The sequence below is a fragment of the Musca autumnalis genome, unplaced genomic scaffold, assembly GCF_047663935.1.
Source record: "Musca autumnalis isolate F117 unplaced genomic scaffold, ASM4766393v1 scaffold_4, whole genome shotgun sequence".
Lineage (NCBI taxonomy): Eukaryota > Metazoa > Arthropoda > Insecta > Diptera > Muscidae > Musca > Musca autumnalis.
This window is the reverse complement of record NW_027411977.1, coordinates 117,762,287-117,776,949: the sequence shown is the minus strand read 5'-3', so window position 1 is coordinate 117,776,949 and position 14,663 is coordinate 117,762,287. Positions and strand designations below refer to the sequence as shown.

General features: G+C 37.1%; 1 protein-coding gene across 20 annotated transcripts in view; it reads left to right on the top strand.

The window, feature by feature from the left end:
* msn (serine/threonine-protein kinase msn) overlaps positions 1-14,663 on the top strand; it is a 240,508-nt gene that overhangs the window by 27,238 nt on the left and 198,607 nt on the right. For all 20 annotated transcript variants that reach the window (XM_073981486.1, XM_073981482.1, XM_073981477.1 and 17 more), the window contains exon 3: positions 10,550-10,615. In XM_073981486.1, coding sequence (XP_073837587.1) covers positions 10,550-10,615 — 66 coding nt within the window. The remainder of the gene's footprint in view (positions 1-10,549; positions 10,616-14,663) is intronic.

Sequence of the window (14,663 nt, the reverse complement as noted above, 5' to 3'; positions counted from 1 at the left end):
CAAAACTCCTACCGCAGTAGTCCTGAAGGTAGCTAAGACCTCCAAAGTAACACTATACATACACTATACTACACGCAGAGAAAAAAATATGATTGATCCAACAATAGTCGAAGAGCAAAATATGTATTGTAAAGATATTGTTAAATTCCAAATGTAGTATTGTCAATCCAACAATTGGGTTTTGTTAAATCCAAAAATAGTTTTTGTGAACTGGACAATAGTTCTCTCTTTTCTTCGACAATTTTTTCTCTTCTCTCGCTATTCGATGCCGTGTTGAAAAAAACAATTATGGTGAGTTTTGTTTGTATTACATGATGCCTTTATCTTTGTTTTTGTGTGTATGTATACCAACAATGAGACTCTTGTTTTTATTTGTTTCTGTTTTTGTTTCATTCTTCTATCTTCATTGTGCTTTGAGGTTTGGTGTTATACCGGAGTTTGTTATGGTTGTGGTGGGTGCTTGTGGCTTTTTGTTTGTCTTTGTTGTCAGCCAATGCAGCAAACCATTTATTGTCTTCATTAATGATTGCAATATTATACGCGACATTTATATCCAAATTATGTGAAAAGTGTACATGAGAAGTATATACACTCAAATCAAAAATTTCCGGGCTGGTTTTCTGGGTTGACAATACTTTTTGTAAACAAAATTAGATTATGATAGTTCCTACAATCGGTATTGTTAACGATTTTTACAATATTGCGGAAATTCAAAAGTTGTTTTTGTTTTCTATGTTTGGAACAAAATATGGTATTTTTGGATTTGGATTACAATGTTTGAACAAAACAAATACATTTTTGGAACCAAAACAGATATTTTTGTTCCAACAAAAGCGAAAAATATTTTTTCTCTGCGTGTATACACATACACTATACAACCTATTTGTAATTTTGGTAATTTTTACATATTTTTGTGTGACTTCTTTCGCTCGATCTATCGGTTTCCATAACATGCTGTGGTTTTTTCATGATGTATGTTCTAATTTTCTCAATGCAATTAACCGCTTGCGGTTATTTCACGATATTCTTATATCAGCTGTATTTAATTTGGAGAGATGACAGAATCGATTATATCTTGGTATCCATGTTGGGGCAGGCTTCTCATATAAAACACCCTTTGTGGGTAACAACAACAATGTTGTTGTTTATTTTTATTTTAACACTAAATATAGAGTTTTATGTCAAACATATTTCCGTTAATCCATACGGATGTCATTTGTCGTCCTCATGGTGTCATTGGTTTTTATTTTTGGTATCTCGTCAACGGTAAATTGTTTATCATTAAATAGCTTAGTAACTAACCAGGAAATGTGTATTTCTGGTCTCCGCTACTTGAAAAAATACATAGTTTCCTTTTGATTTTTACCTTCTGCTATATGAGTACGTACATTAAATGTATGGGGGTGGGGGTGTGTTATTTCGTTGCATTTCCCAGTTAATTTTTACTGGGTTTTCGTTCTTCTTGTGTGTGGTCGTCACAATAACAAGAATCAATCGCTCCATAGCCTTTTAGGTGGGCGTAAAATGTGTGAAGACGATTATTACTAAACAATAAAATTGTGTGTCACACATGCATGCACTCGTATTCGCATACATTGACAGCCAAGTAACGACAATTTTCTTTTCTTTTTGTTTGAATCCACTTTTACTTATTTTTTCTGTTTTGGTTTTCCTGTTTTTATGGAGAGAGTGAGGGGAGCTGGGGATCATGTGTTTTCTTTCTTATGCCATATTTGACATGCAGATGAATTTTTTCCTCATGTTTGGTTTTTTCTTTAATTTTTTTGTACACTAACTCCACATAAAGTTTAACCATAATTGGAAATTGTCACAAGAAGGGGGACAGTATGACAAATAATGTAAACCTGTCTTTACATTACTTATTATACTGCACCCTCCTGGTTGAGGTTAAGGCGACTAAAGCAGAATATGTTAAAGTAACTGGAAGTTGGCATAACGAAATCGCAAAGTGGCGCTGCCCTATGTCCTCGATAGTCTAACGAATTCTATGTTTGAGTTATTGAATTGACGCTGGGCTGTTGGCGACGACCTTGTCTTTCCCATGTGACCCCAAAGGAAGAAGTTGCAGTCTGGTTAAATCACAAGATCTCAGCGGGCATTTGTAATCACCTCTTCAGTTTATCATAAAAAAGGGCTTAAGAAGCATCCTTTCCTCGGGAAAGGATCTGAAGAAGCTCCCTTTTCTCTGGTAAGGGTCTTAAGAATCACCCTTTCCTTTGGAAAAGGGTTTTCAGAAGCACCCTTTCCTTTGGAAAAGGGTTTTAAGAAGCAGCCTTTCCTCTGGAAAGGGTCTTCAGAAGCCCCCTTTTCTCTGGAAAGGGTCTTATGAAGCAGCCTTTCCTCTGAGAGGGTCTTAAGAAGTACCATTTCCTCTGGAAAGGATCTCAAGAAGCACTCTTTCCTCTGGAAGTGGTATCAAGAAGCGCCCTTCCTCTGGAAAGGATCTCAAGAAGCACACTTTTCTCTGGAAAGGGTCTTAAGAAGCAGCCTTTCCTCTGGAAAGGGTCTTAAGAAGCACCCCGTCCTCTGGAAAGGGTCTTAAGAAGCACCCTTTACTTTGGAAAAGGGTTTTCAGAAGCACCCTTTACTTTGGAAAAGGGTTTTCAGAAGCACCCTTTACTTTGCAAAAGGGTTTTCAGAAGCACCCATTCCTCTGGAAATGGTATTAAGAAGCGCCCTTTCTTAAGAAGCACCCTTTCCTCTGCAAAGGGTTTTACCCTTTCCTCTGGAAAGGGTTTTAAGAAGGACATTTCCTTTGAAAAGGTCTCAAGAAGCACCCCTTCCTCTGGAAAGGGTCTAAAGAAGCACCCCTTCCTCTGGAAAAGGTCTAAAGAAGCACCCCTTCCTCTGGAAAGGGTCTTAAGAAGCACCCCTTCCTCTGGAAAGGGTCTTAAGAAGCACCCCTTCCTCTGGAAAGGGTCTTAAGAAGCACCCCTTCCTCTGGAAAGGGTCTTAAGAAGCACCCCTTCCTCTGGAAAGGGTCTTAAGAAGCACCCCTTCCTCTGGAAAGGGTCTTAAGAAGCACCCCTTCCTCTGGAAAGGGTCTTAAGAAGCACCCTTTCCCATGGGAAGGGTCTAAAGAAGCACCCTTTCCTCTGGAAAGGCTCATAAGAAGCAACCTTTCCTCTGGAAAGATTCTTAACAAGCAACCTTTCCTCTGGAAAGATTCTTAACAAGCACCCTTTCCTCTGGAAAGATTCTTAACAAGCACACTTTCCTCTGGAAAGATTCTTAACAAGCACCCTTTCCTCTGGAAAGATTCTTAACAAGCACCCCTTCCTCTGGAAAGGGTCTTAAGAACCACCCCTTCCTCTGAAAAGGGTCTTAAGAAGAACCCTTGCCCCTGGAAAGGGACTTAAGAAGCACTCTTTCCTCTGGAAATGGTCTTAAGAAGCATCCTTGCCTCTGGAAAGGGTCTTAAGAAGCACCCTTTCCTCTAGAAAGGGTCTTAAGAAGCACCCTTTCCTCTAGAAAGGGTCTTAAAAAGAAACATTTCTTCTGGAAATGGTCTTAAAAAGAAACCTTTCTTCTGGAAATGGTCTTAAGAAGCACCCTTTCCTCTGAAAAGGGTTTTAAGAAGCACCCTTTCCTCTGGAAAAGGGTCTTAAGAGGCACCCTCCCTCTGGAAAGGGTCTTAAGAAGCACCCTTTCCTCTAAAAAGGGTCTTAATTCGTACCCTTTCCTCTGGAAAGGGTCTTACGAAGCACACTTTTCTCTGGAAAGGGGCTTAACAAGCACACTTTCCTCTGGAAAGGGTCTGAAGAAGCAACCTTCCCTCTGGAAAAGGGTCTTCAGAAGCACCCTATCCTCTGGATAGCGTCTTAAGAAGCACCCTTTCCTCTGGAAATGGTCTGAAGAAGCACTTTTTCCTCTGGAAAGGGTCTTAAGAAGCACTCTTTCCTCTGGAAAGGGTCTTAAGAAGCCCCCTCTTAATCTTCAACATTGCAAATGCCGTAGTTATATCTTGAGGAATTCCTAGGTTTTCTCCACTACTTCATTATTTTCCTCCTTTCGATTTTGTTTTTTACCACGCTCGTTAATTTAACACTTATCCAAGCATTTAAAAATATCTTTGTTTATTTATTTTTTTCTTTTCTTTTTTCTGTGTGAATAAATAAAATTTGTTGTGGTATTTGTTTAGTTTTCCTTTTGAGGATTATTTTCCTCTTCCTTTCCCCGACATTCCCTGTCGCTTATTTACTTCGCTTCTTATCCCAAATAATGCCTTTTAGGAATATTCATTCCTCTTTGTGGAAATTGCTGTTGTTGTTGAAATTTGATGACTAGTGTTTAGTAGGAGTTGTTGTTGTTGTGTTTGATTGTGTCTACCAATTTGTTGTTTGTGGCATTGCAGCATTTGGGCTTGGTTTTTTGTTGTTGTCTCCTCCGAATAATGTCATTGCACCCGTTGTTGTAATGCGCCCAAGAGATCACCACCACCCTGCCTATAACTTACTTGGTTTGTTGTTTACGTGTTCGTGTGTGACATTATTTTGAAAGAAGAAAAGAAAATGAATAAAAACAAAAGGCAGTCAGCACTTGAGTTGCGTTCGGCTGTGTGCATTTTCCATAGAAAATAATATAAATTCTTCTTTCGCAAGTTAAGGCCAAAACAAAACAACTTCTCGTTTACTTAAGCCGTTCGGGTTGAATGTTTTTGTGGGGCGGCCAAAATTTTTCGTCATCATCTTTATTATTTCATACTGTTCGAGTACTTGAGTGTTTGTTGTGGTGTGCATAAGGAAGTAGTCCATATTTAAATCTTTATTTATATCCGATTTCCTCCTCCATTGTCTAGGACATTTGATATTTTTCTATTTTTAGGATTAACAAATAAATATAAATATTTTTTCTTCAGTATATGACTCGAACTTATTGACAGTTTAGTACCATGAAATGACAATTTGTATATATTTCACACATCTATGTTGTTGTTGTAGCGTCGCAAATATGGTAGAGTTGTGCCAAAGGAACTATATGGAACTATCTCGTTCACTTCGCAGTTCCAATGGCCCACCTTTTTTGTTTGAACAAACTGCGTATACTTACTATCACACGTTATATTTAATGATGTTACTCATACGTTTTGGAACTAGTACCAGGAACTAGGAACTAGATGACCCAACTCTATAATATGGTGCATTCTAATTGTAGGAATCAGGAAACCATCGACCAATATGTTCAGGGAGGAGCCCTATTTCAGTCGTGGTGAACAGTTTGGAAGTGGATTTAACGGCGGATATTTTCATATTCCTCAGATGAACTACGTTACACCTATCGAATATTTCATATACATTAGGATCCGATGCCAAGATCGCACAATCAACCGCATACATTACGATCTCTATGCCGTCTGGAGGGCGTCGAATTTCAGAGAAGAAGAGGTTAAATAGTTCCGTACATATTACCACGCCTTAGGGAACTCCCTGTTTCACTCTGCGGGTTTTAGACTCCTCACACATATAGTTGATGATTATCCAAAGTTTCAAACACGTCTGGTGGGAAGTCTTATCTGTATTCTCGAACAGGTTGGCAAGGCCTTCGATAGGTCAAGAGCCACGATGACTGTTGGTTGGCACGACCTGTTCTGTATGGATATGTTGGTAATTCCAGTATTCATAGTGATTTTGGGCAACTGGGAAGATGCTTCTCATCATGGTTAAGAGTAGTGCCTCTCGCATTTTCGTTACTGATGAAAAGGGGAAAATCGGCCTGTACGATTCGCCTATGCTGTAATCCTGTCAGTAGGGGAACACCTGCCAACTTTACAACCTTCTGGTTCACTATGGGTGGCTAACGATAGCTTGAGGACACTGGTCTAATACTCAACCCCGGGATTATCCAGTTGCTTATGCATTACCATTGAGATTCCGTATGGGACCAATACTTCGGATGGTTTCACTTTTCGGATGACATCGGCAACATTGCTCATTTAAGTTGTGGTGATAACTCCTCAGCTGAGAGGGCTCTTCGCCCTATACCCCTCTCGGGGAGCTTTCAAATCTAACGCTTAAAATAACACTGTAAGGCCGTTGAAAGTAACAGCCGTTCTATCATTCTCCACTCCCGGATGCGAGAGTGATTGCCCACAATTCACTTAGCCTGTACCAAAGTTGCATTGCTGTAGGTGGTCGGTTGGTCTAGTCACTGTTTTCACTTGCGCTTACCTACTAGCCTCTTGACTTCAAGTAAGTTCCCCAACTCTTGGGTCTTTAGGGTTAGTACGGCGTAGGTCTTCATGCTCATTTGCTAGTCCGGTGGCCTCTGCTGGAAAATTTGATGTAATTTCTGGTATTCCACCAGCAGCTAGCTGTAGAAAGCGGCTTCTCTCCGCCACGCTAGGATCTAAGGGAATGGACAACGCTCTGATGCGGCGATTGGTAAATTCTTTGAACTATAACCAATCAGCTTTTTCGTGGCTCAGAAATCTACGGCGGTCAGAACTTATTAAGTTGCGTTGTCTGTTAACGGGGCCGATAATAGGTGGTGGTAGGTGGTCTACCCGGTGATAGTTAAATTCTCGGAATTCTGGTTTTTCTATGGGTGCTCTGTTAACGGAGACGACGATTGGAAGATGGTTTGAGCCAACGAAAATTACGTGTTGCCAGGACACGTCATTTCAGACCGGGTGCCACAATGGGAATGTGGCAATTTCCTCGTATCGCCAAAGGAGCGTGTTTGTTCATGGTGCAAAATGTGGAGCTGTCAATTTACTCGGCCAGGGCGGTATCCCGCCTAGCACCAAACGGGTATTGCCTTTCCAAAGCGAACTAAGATCAGGCATATAACGTAAGCCACATCTTTTGATCGGCGGGGCACAGTAAGCACCTACCTCTACCTCGTCAGTCTCACACTTTACTGCTATCCTCATACATTCAATGTTTATATCAAATGCAAGTCCGTGCCCCTCCTCCGCTTCTTATAATCAACCATCATAACGTTGCAAGGTATATGATGCATTCCCTGTTGTTGAGGAGACTGCGGGGGTTTCTCGATGACGATGAATCCGATAACGAAGTTGGAGACACGTTTGTAGATTTTCTGGTCATTTTCTGAATGTCAGAGCTATCATCAGACGGTTATTGTCCTCCAAAAGCGAATTAATGTCGAACATATAACGCAGGGCACAACTATTCGTCGGCAGTATGTACACTTTAAGCAACTCTACCTCGGCAATGCCACACTTTACTGCTACCTCCATACATTCCATGTATGTTCTGTACTGCACGCAGGAAAATATATGTTCGACATTTATTTGGGACTGGTTGCAAACAAATATATGTTTGGATCCAAACATAATTTGGTTGTGTCCAAAACAATATGAGTTTGCAACATTTTGTAACATATCTCAATTTCATTTGTTTGGGTACCAACATATTTTTTATGTTAGAACATATTTTTTTATGGGTGGAGAGAGGATTTTTGTCAAGTTTTGTTTGTACCCAAACAAATATTTGTTTGCTCCCAAACATAAATTTATTTGCAGGACCCAAACATATGTTATGTTTGGAACTGATTGCAAACAAATATATGTTTGCTGCAAAATATGTTTGGGACATATGTTAGAGAGGCCTTTTTTCCTCCATGTGGACAGACTGGTGTATAAGAAAGGCAAGTTCTCGTCCTCCTCCGCCTTTTGTACGATCCTTACCATCACAACGTCCCAAGCTACATGTGACCGTGAGGTTCATCATGTTTCTTTGCCACATAAATTCTACAATTGCGGAGATCATTGCAATTGAATTGCAGTTCAGAGCAGAAAAACGCCGAAAAACGCCGTGTTTGTGCGTGAATGTAAAAAAAAAAATAAAAATAAAAATGTTCGTGCCTAATTTTTTAGGCACGCGCCATTTCTAGTTTCGAGGCGCTGAATAACAACATGGGGGTTAAGATGCCGTGTTTGTTGCTGTTGACGATGAATACGATGACGACGAAGTTGAAGATACTCTGGGAGATGTTGTGGCACAGCAAGCAGCAACATAACTTCCATCGCAGTAGTCCTGCTGGGTGCTAAGACCAAAGCTTACATTCCCTATATCCATTACATCTCACCGATGTTGACATGTGGTGCATACGGATGTGGAAAACGAACACAAATACATAATTGTTTAGATGACGACCCCTGGCCGTATATTCCTCTGAGTCAATCCGGTGCATATAACCAGATGCCGTGGTATTGATTTCATGTCCTGTTGGTTCTACCGTGCGCTATGGTAATGCTTGTATTACGTTTATGAATTGAATTTTATTTCGTCCATATTAATATATAGTTTGTAGTTATTTTCTAGTAGCCACCGGAGTGTACTGTTAAGCAGGTCCGCCTTGCATTTAGAAGGTCTGTGGTTCAATCCCAGACCAGAACATCAACATTTTGCGCGCTGGCATATCCCTTCCTGAGTATATCAGCCACGTAAAAACTTCAACATTTTTGCCATTTCTTTTTTTTACATTTTAGCCTATAACAGCCAAACTGTTGAAAATTTTGATACAATACTGACACGAAAATTGTAGTCAAGACAATAGTTAAGAAACCTCCAATTCATCGCAAAAGCATTTGGGCGCTTCTTCAGCAGTTTTGGCCTTGTGAAAGTGCAAATTTTTCGTTAAAATATTGATAAATTACCAAAATTTGAGTTTTCACAAGGCCAAAACCGTCTGAAGGAGCGTTCCAATGCTTTTGCGATGATCTAGAGAAATCTTAACAATTGTCTTGGCTATAAGTTTTGTTCTAGTATTGATTCGACAATCTCAGCGTTTTTGCTGTTGTAGGGCAAAATATCAAAAAAAGCAAATAAAAAAGCGGCCGGACCGAACTTTTTGTACCCTCCACCGTTATATGGGGGCTACAATAAAACGTGGACCTATATCCATATTTGTTGGATGAATTTCTTGATCACTGGGAACCCTTAATGACAAATTATAGCTAATACTTGAAATCGGGCGGTACCGTTACATGGGGGCTATACCAAAGGAGAAGTTTTTCGGTCATTGGGAATATCAAATGTCAAATTTCAGCTAATTCGGTCAGAAAATGTAGCTAAAAGCATGAAAATACTTTAAAACTGGAGGTACTGTTATATGGGGGCTGTACTAAAACCTATCTTGAAAATTTTTAGTAGAGAAGCTTTTTGGTCATTGGGAACATCAAATGTCAAATTTCAGCTAATTCGGTCAAGAATGGAGGCACCGTTATATGGGACCTATACCAAAACGTGGACCTATCTTCACCATTTTTGGTGCAGAAGTTTTTTTTGATCTCTTGAAACTCCAAGTGTTGGCACTGTAGCCAATTTAGGAGGAAAATGTAGCTAAAATCCTCAACACACCTTAAATCGGGGGGTACCGTTATACGTGGACCTATCTTGACAATTTTTTGTGGAGAAGTTTTTAGTCCATTAAGAACCTCAAATGTCAAATTTCAGCTTGTTTGGTCAAAAAATGTGGATAAAATCCTCGAAATATCTTAAGTCGGGTATTACCGTTATCTGGGGGCTATACCAAAACGTGGACCTATATAGCCCATCTTCGAACTTGACCTGTCTACGGAAAAAAGCCACTCGGGTACAAAATTTTAGCGTTCTATCACAATTATTGTGGATGTGATTACAACACACGGACGGACATGGCTAGATCGTCTTAAAAATTTTGTCCTGATCAAGAATATTTATACTTAATGGGGTCGCAAACGATAAGTTCGATGTGTTACAAACAGAAAAATAAACATAATATACCCGCCATACTATGGCAACTTCCTAAAAAATAACAACATCTGAAAAAAATTAGAATTTTCTATATTTTTGACTTTTTTACTTTTGGAAATTAAGTCAAAATTTACAATAAATTACGAAATATGAGCCCAAGAAAATGTGCAAATTTTCAAAAAAGAAAAAAAAACTACGAATAAAAATGTGGAATGTTGATTTTCACCGTAGACGTATGGTCTAGTGGACTTTTTTTGTTCAGTACAATCTCAAGAATCAGAAACGCGAAGCTACCATTAAGATTATTTCCTTCGCCCCACCCTAATGTAGTCATTTTCCAATGTTTCTCTTTCTTTTTTGCATTAAGGACATTAGGGTGACACATTTTTTTAAACTCCTGCCCCCTAATTTTTTCATTTGATCCAGAAACCTTATATATAAAATGTTATGGCGATCGGTCAACGTTAACCCGTACCTAAAAAAATGTGAAAATGGGATTTTGATATATGTAGGTATGTATATAGGGCCCTAAATACTTCCCATAATCTGCCAAATATGCATATTAGACCTATATCAAAATCCGATCCCATTTTCACAAATATTTGTAGGATTCGTTTTTAGCCACAACAAATGGTAAAGTTTTTTCATTGGAACATAACTGCGACCTTAATTGCGCGTCTCCGTAAAGGGGGGCATTCTTTGTTTCTGAAAGAAACAATCGCTTTCGCCAAACAATAAAATTCCATTAAAATTTTCCCCGAAATTATTTATGTTTGATTTTCATGTTTAATTTTGACTCATTTATTTTTATTTCTATTCTATTTCAGGATCCCGCTGGTATATTCGAACTTATTGAAGTCGTTGGTAATGGCACTTATGGTCAAGTCTATAAGGTAAATGTTTGAAGAATATGACAATTAATTTATCTCTTATTTTATTTGCAATCTCAATCCAAATTATTGCGACTTATGATTGAAATTCAACATTGGCGCCCAACGTGGATCTTCAACATTAACAGTCTGGACATACAAGAATTCTTAGTCAATTTTAGCCTTATAAAGGTATTTTATGCTAGAGAACGATCGTGACACTAAACAAGTAATAACTAAAGGGTTTCCGATGTCCGATGCTATTTTATTATAGCGACAATATCAAATAGCATCAGCATCGCTAGCAATAGTTTTGTGAAATTTGTTGCTACATGTATTGCCGTTGTTAATTTTTGCTAAACATATTTCCTAAAATTTAGGAAGCAAAGCCTCAAACATCACTGTGCGACAACAAAAAAAATGACGAGGAAAATCGAGTAGATTATGAAAGTAGAGCTAAAAATATGAGACACGTGTATCGGCGTTTTAAAAGTTTACGTCGGAAAGTAACCAAAATAGGCGGGGCAAGTTCCGCCCATTTTTAATTTTTTCGAAATATTCGAGTTAAGATATCTTTGAATTCTTGCATTTCAGGTATATAGTGTCTTTGGCAACTTTACGGAGGAGTATGCGTGCAATATTTTTGTTAAATTTTTTAACCCTCATGCGGTTCATCAAAGGGGTCTTTTTTGTCCTTTTTTCAAAAATCTTTCAAAAACTCCTTTAAAATGTGATTGTATCAAATCCAAATATTCTACAAAATTGTTCGCCATAAAATTTTACTATAGATCTCAGAATACACCAAATCTGTAACTCTTGTCTAATCGCCAGGAATCTCTAAAAATGAAAAACACGTTTTAGGGTTAAAGTCGGACTTCATCTGAGTTTATTCAAAATTGTCCAACAAAACATAATTTTAGAGAGATGATGTCAGAGACAAAAATATTCTTCGTCAAATTTCACTATGGACCACCAAAGAAATGAAATGTCTATTTACATTTTATAGCATGAAAATATCAGTATCAATTTTGCTGAAAAAACATGAAAATATTTCCCAATTTTTTTGATGAAAAATTTCTCCATATTTTTTCGAGTTGGTGCATGGAAGTAAGGGGTAGTTTACACTATATGTAAATGTCATATGACATGAAATTTTCCATCGCTATATATTCGCTAATATGTGTAATATTGGAGATTTTCCTTACTCCATTTACTCTCTGCGTCCACACCAGCAAACATGTAAAAAACTACGTCTCCACATTGCCTCCGTGGGTAAATATGGAATGTTTTTATTTCGTGTCATATGACATTGATAGATAGTGTTAACTACCTCTAATATGAAACTTGGTTATAAGTGAAAAGTGTCAAAAGATTGAAAATTCTACACAAAATTTAACTATGAGTTTCAAAATAAACCATATATCTATGTATAATATTTCCTTAAAAAAATAGATTACAAATTTATATATATTAGGATGAAATTATATGTTTTAATTTTGGACTGTTAATTTTACATAATTCCATACTGGATCAAAATCTAGCAAAATCCTTTACTTTGTGGGAATATTGTTAAAGAAAGAAATGTTCCAAATAAAATTTCATTATGGGTCTCTGAATAAATGAAATCTGTAACCATAGCATATAACATTCTTAGCAGCACTTGTTTTTGTTAGCTGTATCATGAATGACCATAACGAACCCAGTTACGATATAGTCATTTATGTCAATTTCTATGGTTTATTCCGTAAATGTCACCAAAGTAGGAGTTAGTCCCATCATTGTAGTTTTTTGGACCACACCAAACTGTGCTTGTGAGAGCCCATATGACACCTATATTTTCACTTGACCATAGCCGTAGACCTCTAATGTATTTTCACTTACAATATAAGCAACCAATGGCTTATCCAAACTACGGAATTTAAGTTGAAAGTACTAAAAATACGCAATTTGGGCAGGTCCAATGTGGGTTTTTTATATTCCAAATATATATGCACCACAAATATTTCAAGAGCATTATGAATGGAACGCACAACATCTTCTGTATGAATTCACAACGAAAAACCATCAATATGATATTTACAGTATCCAATCACAACGACAATCTGTATGAAAATTGGGAAATATGGCCCTAAAACATATATATCAAAAACAAGTGCTGCTAAGAACCCAGCAAAATTTATTTGAAGTTGTTCCTTGTGAAGTAGTGATTGAATAGCTTTTTTTGAAGCAGTCCACGCAGAGTCATGAAAAATGCAGTCCGTTCTTCACATTTTGACAATGTCCGATTTGAATCCATTTCATAAAATTTTTACATTTTAGAAATTTCAAAATTTTGCAAAAAAAACTTAAAAAGACAAAGAACATAATTTGTTTCTTGTTAATTCAAATAACAGCAATATGTATGCATCCATAAAAAGTAATTTGTATGCAAAAAATAATTAAAGTGATTTCGAACTACATCTTTGTTTGTAGCCAAAGAAGTAGTTGAATCATATGTTCTTGTGATTTATTCACTACAAAGAACTAATGCAAAATGTGTGCTTAAGAAGTAAATTAGACAGTATCCTCACTGCACCATGCCCTTGTAAAAATCATGACTTCTTTCACGTAAAAAGATGTAGTCCGAAATCACTTGCACTCATGATTTAACTACTTCTTTGGCTACAAACATTTTGCTGGGTAATGTTATATGCTATGGTTACAGATTTCATTTATTCAGAGACCCATAATGAAATTTTATTTGGAACATTTCTTTCTTTAACAATATTCCCAAAAAGTAAAGGATTTTGCTAGATTTTGATCCAGTATGGAATTATGTAAAATTAACAGTCCAAAATTAAAACATATAATTTCATCCTAATATATATAAATTTGTAATCTATTTTTTTAAGGAAATATTATACATAGATATATGGTTTATTTTGAAACTCATAGTGAAATTTTGTGTAGAATTTTTCATCCTTTGACACTTTTCACTTATAACCAAGTTTCATATTAGAGGTAGTTAACACTATCTATCAATGTCATATGACACGAAATAAAAACATTCCATATTTACCCACGGAGGCAATGTGGAGACGTAGTTTTTTACATGTTTGCTGGTGTGGACGCAGAGAGTAAATGGAGTAAGGAAAATCTCCAATATTACACATATTAGCGAATATATAGCGATGGAAAATTTCATGTCATATGACATTTACATATAGTGTAAACTACCCCTTACTTCCATGCACCAACTCGAAAAAATATGGAGAAATTTTTCATCAAAAAAATTGGGAAATATTTTCATGTTTTTTCAGCAAAATTGATACTGATATTTTCATGCTATAAAATGTAAATAGACATTTCATTTCTTTGGTGATCCATAGTGAAATTTGACGAAGAATATTTTTGTCTCTGACATCATCTCTCTAAAATTATGTTTTGTTGGACAATTTTGAATAAACTCAGATGAAGTCCGACTTTAACCCTAAAACGTGTTTTTCATTTTTAGAGATTCCTGGCGATTAGACAAGAGTTACAGATTTGGTGTATTCTGAGACCTATAGTAAAATTTTATGGCGAACAATTTTGTAGAATATTTGGATTTGATACAATCACATTTTAAAGGAGTTTTCGAAAGATTTTTGAAAAAAGGACAAAAAAGACCCCTTTGATGAACCGCATGAGGGTTAAAATTTTTAACAAAAATATTGCCCACATACTCCTCCGTAAAGTTGCCAAAGACTCTATATACCTGAAATGCAAGGATTCAAAGATATCTTAACTCGAATATTTCGAAAAAATTAAAAATGGGCGGAACTTGCCCCGCCTATTTTGGTTACTTTCCGACGTAAACTTTTAAAACGCCGATACACGTGTCTCATATTTTTAGCTCTACCTTCATAATCTATTCGATTTTTCCCATCATTTTGAAAAAAATTGAATTTTGTTGCACAGTGTATTCGGTGCTTTTGCTAATATGGCGTTAGCATTTTAAACCCTGTATGCAACATTTCATTGCCAAGTACCCAGGTCATGTGAATTCTTCGGCCGACAATTGGAAAATGTGGCCGACTATCAAGACATACTA